The 14,378-nt window shown below is 35.6% G+C and overlaps 1 protein-coding gene across 1 annotated transcript in view; it reads right to left on the minus strand.

Annotated features, from left to right (window-relative positions):
• The window catches only part of LOC114330951 (retinoid-inducible serine carboxypeptidase), a 51,763-nt gene that overhangs the window by 17,465 nt on the left and 19,920 nt on the right, over positions 1 to 14,378 (minus strand). The window contains exon 5 of the mRNA XM_028280402.2: positions 8,127 to 8,316. Within this exon, the coding sequence (XP_028136203.1) occupies positions 8,127 to 8,316 (190 nt within the window). The remainder of the gene's footprint in view (positions 1 to 8,126; positions 8,317 to 14,378) is intronic.

A 14,378-nucleotide genomic window follows, 5' to 3' on the forward strand; every position in this document is an offset into this window, starting at 1 on the left:
AACGACAAAAATAGGTAATATTTTTTTCTTTCCTTTGCTCTATTCAACATGTATAAAATTTTACATCTTCTAGCACAAATTTGTAATTACTTTGATATATCTAAGACAGTATATGGCGTAAGAAGACAAGGACAAGAAAACAGGAACAGACTGGAAACAACACGATCGGAACAAGCGATCAACTACAAGCAGTAAAAGCCTTAATACAAAAATCGATAGAATATAACACATGACTGTACTTATCTTCTTAGACTTTCACAAAGCCTTCGACACCGTGGAACTAGACAGCATTATAAGTGCTCTGAACAACGATACAATAGACTACCGCTTTATAAAGTTACACTAGGTTCGCTTTCAAGATGCAGTAGAAATAAACAAACCAAGACACGTTAAATGCTACTAGGAGCACCCCCGAATCATAATAGACAATGTATAAACTTTGGAAATCAAGATTTGGGATTTACAATGTATATACATTGTAAATTATGATCGGTTGTGCTCCTAGTGGCATTTAACGTGTCTTGGTTTGTCTATTTCTACTGCATCTTGAAAGCGAACCAAATGTAGTATAAACAGTGTACCAGAATGCCGCAATGCTTGTAAAACTACATAATCCAAGCAGAGAAATACATATGAAATGAGGTGTTAGACGTTTCCTCATTGCTGTGTCGTGATTCCCTATAATACGAGCAACTATCTCTTTCCATCGGCTTCTATCCTGAGCTTCCCTCATGGATTCAGAGAATGTTTTTCCACTGGCTTTCTGTACTTGATCCGTCCATCGAGTAGGTGAGCGACCTCTACTTCTGCGCCCTTTAAGGTTTTCGGAAATTATAAGTCTCTCAAGATTATCATCACTTCTTCTTGCAATATGGCCGAAAAATTTAAAGACGGTGGAGAGGTAAATAAAGGAAAGTCGAGTCTGAATATTAAGCTCTTGGAGGATTGAGTGATTTGTTCTGTGTTCCGTCCATGAGATCCGAAGTATTCTTCTCCAGCACCACATTTCAAAGGCGTCAATCCTTTTTCTGTCGTCCGATTTCATTGTCCATGTTTCGGATCCGTAAATAAATATGGGACAAATGAAGGCACATACTAATCTTATTTTGGTGTTCTTCTACAAGGAGCGATCTTTCCAGATTTTCGATAATCGACTCCCTTTTGGCCATGCCTATTCTCCTACGTATTTCTGTTTCATCAAATCCTGTATTACTGATGTAGGATCCTAGATAATTGAACTCGTTAACCACTTCAAACTGGTCTAAGGCTCCTGTTGTCTGAAGTGAATTTGAATACCGGTTTCTTAATATTGTTTTGAAGCTATTTCCTTGTGGCATTTTTATAATCAACTATTTTTAATGGGAATAAACCACAGTTTTACCAAAAAAATTGTTTTATTAACGTTTCGAAGCCCAAATCGGGTTTCGTTGTCAAAATACAAAAACTATATAATATCGCAACTAATAAATATTGGCGATATCATTTTAAAGGCTTCTACTTTAAAATATATAATATACGTCTGAATTGCCAATATAACTGAGTCAGATTAAATAAATCATTAGAAGAATTTTTTTACTTAGCAACAACATTTTTGTTTATTTTAGTAGTATTGTATTTTGACAAAGAAACCCGATTTGGGATTCGAAACGTTAATAAAATCATTTTTTTGGTAAAACTGTGGCTTATTCTTATTAAAAATAGTTGAATTTGAATAATCTACTATCATAATATTTGTTTTTTGTTTATTGATCTTGAGACCACATCTATTGCTTTCGGCTTCCACTAGCTGCAGCAGGCTGGACATTTCTTCTTCGGATGAAGTTATTAATGTTTTATCATCTGCATATCTGAGATTTGAGATTTTCTTTCCTGCGATTCCATTAAATGGAATCCTTTTCCATGGCGGAAATACCGCCATTCCATTTGTCGATTGCTTTTCTCATTATATATTCCCCATAGAAATTAAAAAGACTTGGAGATATAATACATCCTTGTCGGACTCCTCTACCTATTTTAAAAGGATCGGACTTATGGTTTTCATTTCTTATTCTTGTTTCACTGTTCTCATATAGGCTTTTCACCAGAGCTGACAGATGATCAGAAACCCCCATCTCATGAAGAACTTTCCACAAGCCTGTCCAGTTTACACAGTCAAATGCCTTCTGATAATCCAGAAAGCAGATGTTCATCGGAATTTTGAATTCTCGTACTTTCTCAATGAGTTGTCGCATATTAAGAATTTGCTCCCTTGTGCCTTTACTCTTCACGAAGCCTGCCTGTTCTTGTGGTATTTGTCTATCCAGGTATGTCTGCATGCGACACTTGATGATTCTCAACAGAATTTTACTTGGGTGTGAAATTAGTGAAATGGTTCGGTAGTTACTACATTTTGTGGTTACGTCTTTCTTATGAATGGGAGTAAATAGTGCGGTACACCAATCACTGGGCCATTTGCCGATTCTCCATACATGATTGCACAGTCTCCACATTAATTGGAGACCATGTTCACCCATGTTCTGTAAAATTTCTGCCGTGATGTCATCGCAACCAGGTGATTTATTTCTTTTAACGTGTTTTATGGCTTCATGCGTGATGCACTATTCGCAACCCAAGTTTTAATTCAAAGATGCAGAGATGTAAATCATGACGTTTTCATGTGCGCGATTGATTTTGAAAAGGCCTTTGATAGAGTTCGCCATGAAAAAATGCTACATATTCTCAAAACTACTGGTCTGGACGGTAGGGACATTAGGATAATCGCAAATTTGTATTGGGGCCAGGCTGCATGTGTTAGAGTTGGGAATCAGTGCTCTGAAGAAGTAAAAATCAAGCGTGGAGTTCGACAAGGCTGTATATTGTCACCAATGTTGTTTAATCCTTACGCTGAAACAATCTTAAATGAAGTGTTGGAAAACGCAAAAGAGGGAATACTCATTAATGGTATGCTTATGAACAATATCAGATACGCAGATGACACCTTGATACTGACAGGATCAATTGCGTTATCGAATTCAAGCGTTATTGAACCGAATGGTGGCATTGTGCGCGATATATGGACTCAAACTCAACGCAAGAAAAACAAAGTTTATGGTTATTAGTAAACAGGCAGCCGTAAATAATAATAACTATAACGTAACAATCGGTAATGACTCAATTGAACGAGTAAGTAATATTGTATATCTGGGTACTCATGTTAATGAAAGCTGGAACCCTAGTACAGAAATAAAAAGCAGAATTGCCAAAGCAAGAACAAGTTTTATGAAATTTAAGAAAATCCTATGCAGTCATGATCTAAATTTGGAACTTCGCATAAGAATGGTTCGATGTTATATATTCCTAGTACTACTTTACGGGGTTGAAGCATGGACCCTGACAGAATCGCTTTTAAAAAACCTAGAAGCATTTGAGATGTAGGTCTACCGCAGTATTCTGAAGATCAGTTGGGCAGAAAGAGTCACAAACGAAAGGGTTTTGCAACGTTTGAATAAAAGTTGCGAAGTAGTGAACACGGTCAAAAGGCACAAATTGGAATACTTTGGTCACATAATGCGTCACCCAGAAAAATATGACATACTTCACCTTGTCATGCAAGGTAAAATAATGGGAAAAAGAAGTGTGGGCCGCCGTACAACTTCTTGGCTTAAAAACCTACGCCAATGGTTTGGGAAAACTAGCACTGAACTATTTCGTGCGACTGTAAATTTTTTTTTAACATCCTATTTATTTACAATCTGTAATAATGATTACAATAAGTAAATTGTTTAACAATTAAAAGAGACTTGCAGGAGACTGTCCAGTGACAATAACCTATGAAATCATAATTTTAGTACTTAACAAAATTATTTGTGACTAATAAATAAAACCCTATAAATATAACTCTATAATAAATAAAATATTTTTGAAAATTTAAAATTTAAAATCTTGTTCGTAGATCGCTTGGAGTGTGGCGCTTTAGCCTTCTGTTTGGCTCGGGTCTCATTAGGTTCTTCGCTAGCCTGTTGAGGTGGTTTTGTAGTCGGATGTCGTATTTTTGAGCGTAACTGGCAATTTCTTCTTTGACAGTCTTCATTTGGAGATCACGATTAATGAGTTCATTGGGCATGTACCACGGTGCATTTGTGATAATGCGCAAGGTTTTCGATTGGAATCTCTCCAGGATGTCGATATTGGATCTCGACGCAGATCCCCACAGTTGGATACCATAGCTCCATATTGGCTTAATCACTGCCTTATATACTAACATTTTATTGTACAAACTCAGTTGTGACCTTTTTCCTATCAGCCAGTACATTTTATTGAGTTTCAGACCCAACTGTTTTCTTTTCGTGAATATGTGTTTCTTCCACGTTAGTCTGCGGTCCAAGTGCATACCTAGGTATTTTACATCATCCTTTTGTTGTAGTACTTGATTATTTAATGAGACGGTTGGGCACGTATCTTTTCGATCAGTGAACTTTATATGTACTGACTTGCTTTCGTTTACTTTAATTCGCCATGTTTGTAACCAGATATTTATACTGTCGAGATTTGTCTGGAGCAGTTGCGAGGCGATGTACGGGTTTGAGTGAGCTGCAATGATTGCTGTGTCATCTGCATATGTGGCTGTGATGATGTTTTGGCTTGTAGGAAGATCTGCTGTGTAGAGTAGGTAGAGAATTGGTCCAAGGACACTACCCTGGGGTACTCGAGCTTTGATTGGATGTAAGTTGGTGCACTGATCTTTAACTTTTACAAGGAAATGGCGGTCGGAGAGATAGGACTTGAGGATTAGAAAGTAGTTGAGAGGAAGGACTTTTCTTATTTTGTATAGCAAGCCAGTGTGCCAGACTTTATCAAAAGCCTGCGAGACATCCAAAAAGGCTGCAGAGCAGTATTGCTTCTCTTCTAAGGCTTTGTTTATGGAATTGCAGACTCGATGAATTTGCTCGGTGGTAGCATGTTGTTGTCTAAATCCAAACTGGTTGTTGGGTATTAGCTGCTTTTCCACCAGGATTGGCTGTAATATGTCTAGTAAGAGTTTTTCAAAAACCTTTGACATCACTGAAAGTAGACTGATAGGTCTATAGGACTTAACTTCTTCTACAGGCTTGCCTGGTTTGGGTACTAAGATGATTTGTGCCACTTTCCACAAAAGGGGATAGTAACCATTTCTTAAGATTGCGTTAAAAATCTGTGTCAAATATTGCACGCCTTTCTTGGGAAGTTCTTTTAAAATTCTTGCAGTGATTAAGTCGAACCGTGGGGACTTTTTCGGATTCATATCTGTTTGGATTTTGTTGAAAACTTGTTTGGCTGTGAATTTCTTCAACGGTGCTTCTAGTTGGTATGGATATTCTAAATACAATTGAATATTATCTTCTGCATCAGAGTTGTTGTTTTGGGCATGTGGTTGGAACACTTCCTCCAGGTGTTTGGCAAAGACTGTAGCTTTTTCGTTGTTACTTTTAGCCCATCGTCCGTTACTGGCCCGGATAGGCGGATTAGAGAGTTGTGGTCTGTTAATCTTTCGTGTTGCCTTTCATAGCGAGTATTCGGAGGTTTCCGTGGCAGACAGATTTTGTAGATATCGATTTATGTCGTTGTTTTTATTGTTGTTTAACAAAGTTTTTAGTCGCGCTGTAGCTTGGTTTAATCTATTTTTAACCTGGGGTACGCGGGTTCTTTGCCATACTTTCCTTAGTCTTCTTTTTTCTGCGATTTTTTCTTTTATTTCGTTGGGTAAATCTTTGTGTATGATTGTTCTTGGTTGTGTAAGTGTTGACTGCCAGCCAGCTTCCTGAATTATCCTATTTAATTGATTTATTGCTTCGTCCGATTTTAGTGGGATTTTTAGGTCCAGACTCTCATCAATAATAGCCCGGAATTTAATCCAATTGGTATATTTACTACTTAGATATGGTGGAGGTTCTGTTTCGAGGATATTTGTGGATATCATAACCAAGACAGGAGAGTGGTCGGATGAAAGATCGAAACAAGATTGTGCTGTCTGGGATTCAAGTGGTATTCCTTTCGTCACACAGAAATCAACCAAACCGGAATTTTGTTTGTGTCTGTGGGCCAGTATATGGGTTCGCCAGTAGATATGTATTTAAGGTTCTTGGTTTCCATTGTCATGTATAATTGCCTACCTTTCGAGGTTATTAGCCTGGATCCCCAGTGAGTGTGTTTTGCGTTATAATCGCCGCCTGCTAGAAACCTATTTCCAAGTGTGTTGAAGAATTCTTGGTATTGATTTTTGGCTATAGTATGTCGTGGTGGACTATATGTTGCAGTTACTGTTAAGGGACCGTTCCAGTCTTCTATGCTAATACTTGTTGCTTGCATATAGTCTCTTTTAAACGTATTTAACTCGTGGTGTTTTATTGATGACTTAATTATGATTGCAGTTCCTCCATGTGCAGTGCCATCTGGATGTTTGGTGTTATATATTGCATAGTTGGGAATTCTCAGATAGCTTCTATTTGTAAAATGTGTTTCAGATTTTAACATTATATCGATGTTGTTTATTAGTATAAAAGCTTTAACCTCTTGAGCATGATTTGTTAGCCCGTTGGCATTCCAAATAGCTATTTTTAAGAATTTATGCGGCTGTAAATAAGACAATGATTGTTAATATGCTGGGCAACATGAGAGCCAACGATCGACAAACGGTCTCGGCACCTTAAGAAGAAGAAGATGGCTTCATCGACTTCAGACCTTAGAATATCTGGTTCTAGGGTTGTTGTTGAGACTTGCAGTGCTGTTATATAATTAATGTTAGAGGTTTCAGCTTTATAGAGTTCTGTGCAGTATTTCTTCCAAGTCTCCAGAACCGCATCCATATCTCTTACCATATTACCTGTCTAAAATTATTAATAACTATATAGATAGTATAAATAGGGAAAATAGTGGAATAAAAATATATGGAGAAATGCTTAATCATCTGCTTTTGTTCCGTCGACTTAGTACTACTTATCACCGAAGATCTGGGTGAAGAACAACAATGAACCTCAGTAAAACCAAATTTATGACAAATTTAGTTCCCAGGGAACATTAAGCCATCCAAAATCAAGTGGGCGAATTGACAGAAAAGGACATATATCTCGGTTATGAAATCAGAATAAACAAGGATAATCAGACTTGTGAATTTCAGCGACGAATAAGACTTGCTTTAGATGCGTATGATTCGCTAAGACACATATTTTTACGCGCAAAATCCCGATTGTTATGAAACGGAAGACATTTGACCAATGTGTTCTTGGTATTACGGCATACGAAGCAGAAAATCTCCCGCTCACAAAAACAACAGCACTAAAAATGCGGGGCTGGCACAAAGGCGCATGAAAAGATCAATTCTCGGCGTTAAAAATCAAGACAAAATAAGGAACCAAGACCTGAGGCAATGAAAAGGTATCACTGATGTCGTCAAACGTATAGCCAAGCTGCAATGGAATGGGGCAGATCACGTAGCGAAATATAGCAGAAAACTAATTGACTGCCGTTTAATAGAAGAAAAACACAGCAGAGAACGAAAACCAACACGCTGAATAGACAACATTAAACAAATGTCCAAGAAATGAAAACAAGATGAACAGAACCGTGGAGAGTGGCGAAAAATGGGAGACCTATGTCCAGCAGTGGGCGGGGGAGGTTGCATAATGCTGTGCTCTGTGAGTAAAGCGAGTTAAGCCCAAAAATGGTCGAAATTAGCCAATGCACTATCTGTATGTTAGAATTTGATATCTACATATGTGTATAATTTGTTAAGTCCAATTCCATTTTCTAAACTGAGATATTCATTTTTCACAAATGAAAAACATTCTATGTAAAGCGTATTAAGTCCTGAACTTAGACGCATGCTTATTTAAGAAACCGGAAGACTCAGTGTGTTAAGTCCCAAAATTGTGGGACTTAACACAGTGTACCTGTACACTAATGAGTTGTTAAGTTGACTCTCTGTGCGCCACGCGACGTTGCAAACTTTAAACGCGTTTATCTCAAAACGGTGTTTTAGGACTTAACTCTCTTTACGCACAGAGCACAGAATGATGATTCTCTGAGACCCAGAAATGTCTGAACGGTAAACAGCCATATGGGCCTAATAAAAAAAGAGAAAGTAGTTACTTAAATTTAAAAACAGTTCTTACCAAAATTAGGATCCGTATGAATCTTATTAAGAATATTGTAAAAGTCAACATTGGCCGTCTCGTTTACTATTTGAACTTCAGTTAGTGCCCAGTAGACTGTTGACATATTATAGTCCCCTTTTTCGTAACTTTTCTGAGCTTTTAGGGCTATACTATTAATCTGTTCAAAGCCTTTCTCGTCTAGTAGTCCCTGGAATATGTAACCTAATTAACATAGATGTGATATTCTAATATAATAGCAGGGCCGTCTTAACCATACGCGGCGCCGGGGTGCAAGACTCATCCTATTCATCTTATCAAGATTATACAGGGTGTCCTGAAAAGATTGGTCATAAACTATACCACAGCTTCTGGGGTCAAAAATAGGTTGATTGAACCTCACATACCTATACACAATAGTGAACACAAAAAAGTTACAGCCCTTTGAAGTTACAAAATGAAAATCGAATTTTTTCATATATCGAAAACTCTAAGAGATTTTTTATTGAGAATGAACATGTGGAATTTTTATGACAGTAACATCTTAAAAAAAATTAAAGTGAAATTTGTGCACCCCATAAAAATGTTATGGGGGTTTTGTCTCTTTAACCCCCCCAAACTTTTGTGTACGTTCAAATTAAATTATTATGGTCGCACCATTAGTTAAACACAATGTTTTTAAAACTTTTTTGCCTCTTAGTACTTTTTTGATAAGCCAATGTTTATCGAGATATTTTGAATATTTGTCGAATACACCACATATTTGTATATGGTTAAGTATGATTATAGACACCTGTTAAATCTGAAAATTTATTTATAACTTACATTTTTAGGTATATTTTGAAAAAGAAGCCACATCTCGATAAAAGGTGACTTATCAAAAAAAGACTAAGAGGCAAAAAAGTTTTAAAAACACTGTATTTAACTAATGGTACCACAATAATAGTTTAATTGGAACGTACACAAACATTTGGGGGGTTTAAAGGAACAAAACCCCCATGAAATTTTTATGTAAATATATTAAAAAAGAAGCCGCATCTCGATAAAAACTAGCTTATTCAAAAAATACTTACAGGCAAAAAAGTTTTAAAAACGTTGTGTTTAACTAATAATGCCACAATAATGAATTAATTGGAACGCACACAAAAGTTTGGGGGGGTTTAAGGAAACAAAACCCCCATAAAATTTTTATGGGGTGGTCAAATTTCACTATAATTTTGTTTTAAGATTTTCCTGTCATAAGAATGATACATGTCCATTTTCAATAAAAAATCTCTAATAGTTTTCGATATATTGAAAAAAATCGATTTTCATTGTGTAACTTCAAAGGGCTGTAACTTTTTTTATCAGCATATTTGTACTAAGGTAAGTTAGGTTCAACCGAACTATTTTTAACCCCAGAATGTGTGGTATAATTCATGACCAATCTTTTCGGGACACCCTGTATAGGTACGCTAAAATTAAAACTAATTATGTTGGCTTTCTTTATTTATACAGGGTGGGCCAAAGAAAACAGTCCACCTCAAGTTATTAGATTTTAAGGAAATGCCGAAACCGGTCGATTTTTATTTTTAAATTACAATTTTTTGATATATATTTCATATTAGTGACATCATCCATTTGGGCGTGATGACGTAATCGATGCTTTTTTTTAATGGGAATAAGAGTCGTGTGTGGTAGCTAATTTGAAAGGATGTTCAATTCTCTATTTAGAAATATAAACATTAATAACATTATTTATATAGGATGGACAAATAAATTAATCGACAGAAAAAGAAGAATCTATGTAATTTATTTAACTAAAAATACATTCTATTGCTGCAGAAAATAGAAAAACATGTTTATATATTTGGCAAATAAACATTGCTTTTCGCTTAAAGTAAATGTTCAAACTGCTAAGAGGTAGGTGGGAGACTCTTTGTGATTTTTGCAGCAGTACAATGTATTTTCAATTAAATAAATTACATACATTCTTCTTTTTGCGTTAATTAATTTAATTCAAAAAATATTTGTTTGGCCACTGTGTATAAATAATGATATTAATGTTTATATTACTGAATAGGGAATTGAACACCCTTTCAAATGAGCTACGCACGACCCCTATGCCCATTTAAAATAATGATCGATTACGTCATGACGCTCAGATGGATGACGTCACCAGTATGAAATATATGCTAAAAAATTGCAATATAAAAATAAAAATCGAAATGTTTCTGCATTTCTTAATCTAATAACTACTGCCAAATATCGAGGTGGACTGTTTCCTTTGGCCCACTTTGTATATTAAAAAACATGGTTTTAGTATTCAAAAGAGATCAATCTTATAAACTATACCATACTTTTTAAAGTAGGTATATCAAAGTCAACTTTTCTAGCTTTTAAGTTGGAAAAAGTTTTTATTGCTGCGGTGATATCTACATATTTTTACTTGATTTTCTATACTTATCACGGTAGACAAAGACTATAGTATAAGAGCTGTGAGACATTTTTGAGTAGGTATTTTAGGCAACCTGAAAATTTTTCAGGTGACTTTTCCATGATAGCTTAATACAAAAATGCCGGTCTGGCTGGAGCGTAGCGGTTATTTTCCCCAAAAATCCCCCCCAAAGTTAAAAAAGGGTAAAAATTGTTATTACAAAAAATATCATTGACGTGACTTTAAAGTAAATTTAAATATTCAAATATAAAGAAAATAAACAAGCCAGGCGATTTGAGGGCGATTTTAACTCTGCAAGATACTTGCATGGGCGTCCCAGGATTATTTTCAGGGGATGCATCTGAACTTCAGAAGATTTCATCTGAATCTGTACATACTATTAACGAGTATAAAATATACAACTATACATGCATAGCTATGTACATTCCTTCCGGACAGGGACGTGCAATTGTTATTTTGACAGGGTATTTTTTAATATTAAAAATAAATATTCTAAAAAAGACAGGTTTTTTTTGGTGAAATTTTCCAACTGCCATGTGATCAAACAATTTACGCGTGCATATAAATGAAAAGCGCTATAGGTAAGTACCAGTATGAGAAAGAGCGTATACCGATAGCTCTTTGCGTCCTCTGTTGTAACTGAGCGAGTCCGTTCGCTCAAGAAAAATCACGTGACGACCTGGCGACACCCATGTTGTTGTAAGTAACTTTTTTTTTATTAAAGGAAAATAATACGGACTATATAATAGATTTTGCAAATATGATAGAAAAAGACAAATTTATTATTATAAATATATAGGTAGCAAAGTATAAAACTATAAACTAAATTAATTCTGTGTCCGAATCTTGTACTTCTTCAAACTCCTCATCTGAGCTTAAATATTCGTTCTCTTTTTCTTCGTCAGACTCCACTCGAGACTCAGATTCCTCTTCTACCTGATCTGTAAATAGTTGTAATATGCATTTAGAGTTAATTAAAAATTAATTAGTGATTAATTAATTGAGTCGCTACGTAGTCTTACTTATGTAACCAATACTTATCATGTCAGGTTTTTTATTTCTTAATATAAGACCAAAGTAGCTCATTTTTTTCCTTCATAGTGTTGAGTATTTCTTTTTCCTTTTTCATCTTTCTTAATGTTTCCGTGTTTGCTATGTGTTGTGTCCATGATATTTTTTACATTATTCGATAACACCACATCTCACCAATGGCAAGTCTTTCTTCAGATGCGCCCGTGATTGTGCAGGCTTCGACTGACGAGTCTGACGAAGAAGAAGAGAATGAATATTTAAGCTCAGATGAGGAGTTTGAAGAAGAAGTACAAGATTCGGACACCGAATTTATTTAGCTTATAGTTTTATACTTTTCTACCTATATATTTATAATAATAAATGTGTCTTTTTCTATCATATTTGCAAAATCTATTGTATAGTACGTATTATTTTCCTTTAATTAACAAAAAGTTACTTAAAAAACTATAGTATATAATAGTTACTCTAACGTTTCGAGGCACAGCAACATGGGTATCGCCAGGTCACGTGATTTTTCTCGAGCGAACAGACTCGCTCCGTTAGAACAGAGGACGCAAACAGCTATCAGTATACGCCCTTTCTCACACTTCTGCTTACCTATAGCGCTTTTCATTGATATGCACGCGTAATTTGTTTGATGACATGGCAGTTGGAAAATTTCACCAAAAAAACCTGTCTTTAGAATATTTATTTTTAATATTAAAAAATACCCTGTCACAATAACAATTGCACTTGCCTGTCCGTAAGGAATATACATAGCTATGTATGTATAGTTGTATATTTTATACTCGTTAATAGTATGTACAGATTCAAATGAAATCTTCTGAAGTTCAGATGCATCCCTTGAAAATAATCCTGGGACGCCCATGCAAGTATCTTGCAGAGTTAAAATCGCCCTCAAATCGCCTGGCTTGTTTATTTTTTTTATATTTGAATATTTAAATTTATTTTAAAGTCACGTCAATGATATTTTTTGTAATAACAATTTTTGCCCTTTTTTTAACTTTGGGGGGATTTTTGGGGAAAATAACCGCTACCCTCCAGCCAGACCGGCATTTTTGTATTAGGCTATCATAGAAGAGTCACCTGAAAAATTTTCAGGTTGCCTAAAATACCTACTCAAAAATGTCTCACAGCTCTTGGACCACTATACTTATTAAAACCAATTATTTTTGATCAATTTAAGTTTAGAAAAAGACATTTCTCCTTTAGCTATTGTTACTGGAAAGGTTAAATATTATTCTTAGACATGTAGAAATATTTTGGGAAAACGGAGACGGAGAGTAAATTATATTAGAATATTATATAGCTTAAACTATCGAGTGGAGTTGTATCTATATTTTTAAAAAATATTGGTAACACTTCTAACTGATGGAATAGATCTTCATCATCTATATCAGATCTGTTTCCAAGCGCTAGTTTTTTTTGGAATTTTAAATATTGTGTTGTTTTTTAAGTTTTCTTCGGAGTTTCTCCAACTCAATATAACTTCCATGAAAGAAAAATTATAATTATGTTCCCTCAACATTTCAAATATTTCAATTAATTTTGCAATGGCAATGTCTAATATATAATAATAGAAGTTAACTTTAAAATTTTGTCTAGGCAGCGTTTAGACACAGCGATAAATCGCAGCAATTTATAGATATCAATCAAGTTGCTTCAATTTATCATTGTGTGTAAACGGTAAATCGCAGCGATTTATTGGAATTGAAATTGGATTGGAGTTGGTATCGGATTGCATCAATTTATTGTAAAGATCGAGTTATTTCAGTTTATAATCAATCGCAACAATTTATCGCAGCGTCTAAACAGCTTTAAAAGAATCAATAAATCGCAGCAATTTATCGCGGCGATTCGGATACACTGATAATTTTTACAATATGGTGATTCATTGTCACTCTACATTCAATATTGGTCAAAATAGTGTACGCATCACCTTTTTGAAATTATTGTCGGAATAATCTAAATGGGTTTCATATTTCATTTCTATATCGTAGGTATAGTAAGCCTTAATAGCCTTTGTAAAAAATACTAAATGTGCACTTGTATGTTTTTGTTATTTGTCGTTTTTTAAGGACAAAAAGCGCAAGTTTGAGCCTAGCAAGTGTTCAGATTGCGCCCCTTGGACTTGGCGCCCGGGTGCCTCGCACCCCTTGTACCCCCCGGGTTAAGACGGCCCTGTATAATAGATTCGGGTTAGAACGTCCTGCGAGTTGTCTGATGTCCAATTGCCATCGCGTCCTATCATTACAATATTCTTCTGTCAATCATCGTTCGCTCATTGATCTTCGAACTCCTTCCATCCACAATTTCTTTGGTCTTCCTCGTTTCCTGAGAGGAAGTCCTACTCTCACGTCCTCGAAGACACAAATGTGTAGCGTAACCACTGGGTACATGGCGCACAATGGGTGTACGTTTTGTAGCAGACTTGAGGGGGTGAAAGGCGAGTCTCCGGCGCCTGAAAACTGGAACTGCTCGACTATGGGAATAAACCCAAACAGAAAATTCTGGCCCTCCAGGTTGGGGGTTGTGACGATGGGCTTGCTCCTTATCTCACGTCAAAAAGACAAATGCAAAAAAGCCCAAGGGTAGCCTCGGAAATACAGAGATTAATATCAAAACGTTTTTTTCTGGAAACCATTTGTTAAAAACTGGCCATAATACAGCCAATTTTCTCTTTGTTTTCATCTTTTATTTATTTAGGAGCCCAATCTAGATTTCTGAAACCTTGTAGCACATATGTAGAAGATGGGTACTATCTACTTTTGAGACCAATCTGTAGTCTATAAAAAGTGTTTTAT

The sequence above is a fragment of the Diabrotica virgifera genome, chromosome 7 (assembly GCF_917563875.1).
Source record: "Diabrotica virgifera virgifera chromosome 7, PGI_DIABVI_V3a".
NCBI lineage: Eukaryota > Metazoa > Arthropoda > Insecta > Coleoptera > Chrysomelidae > Diabrotica > Diabrotica virgifera.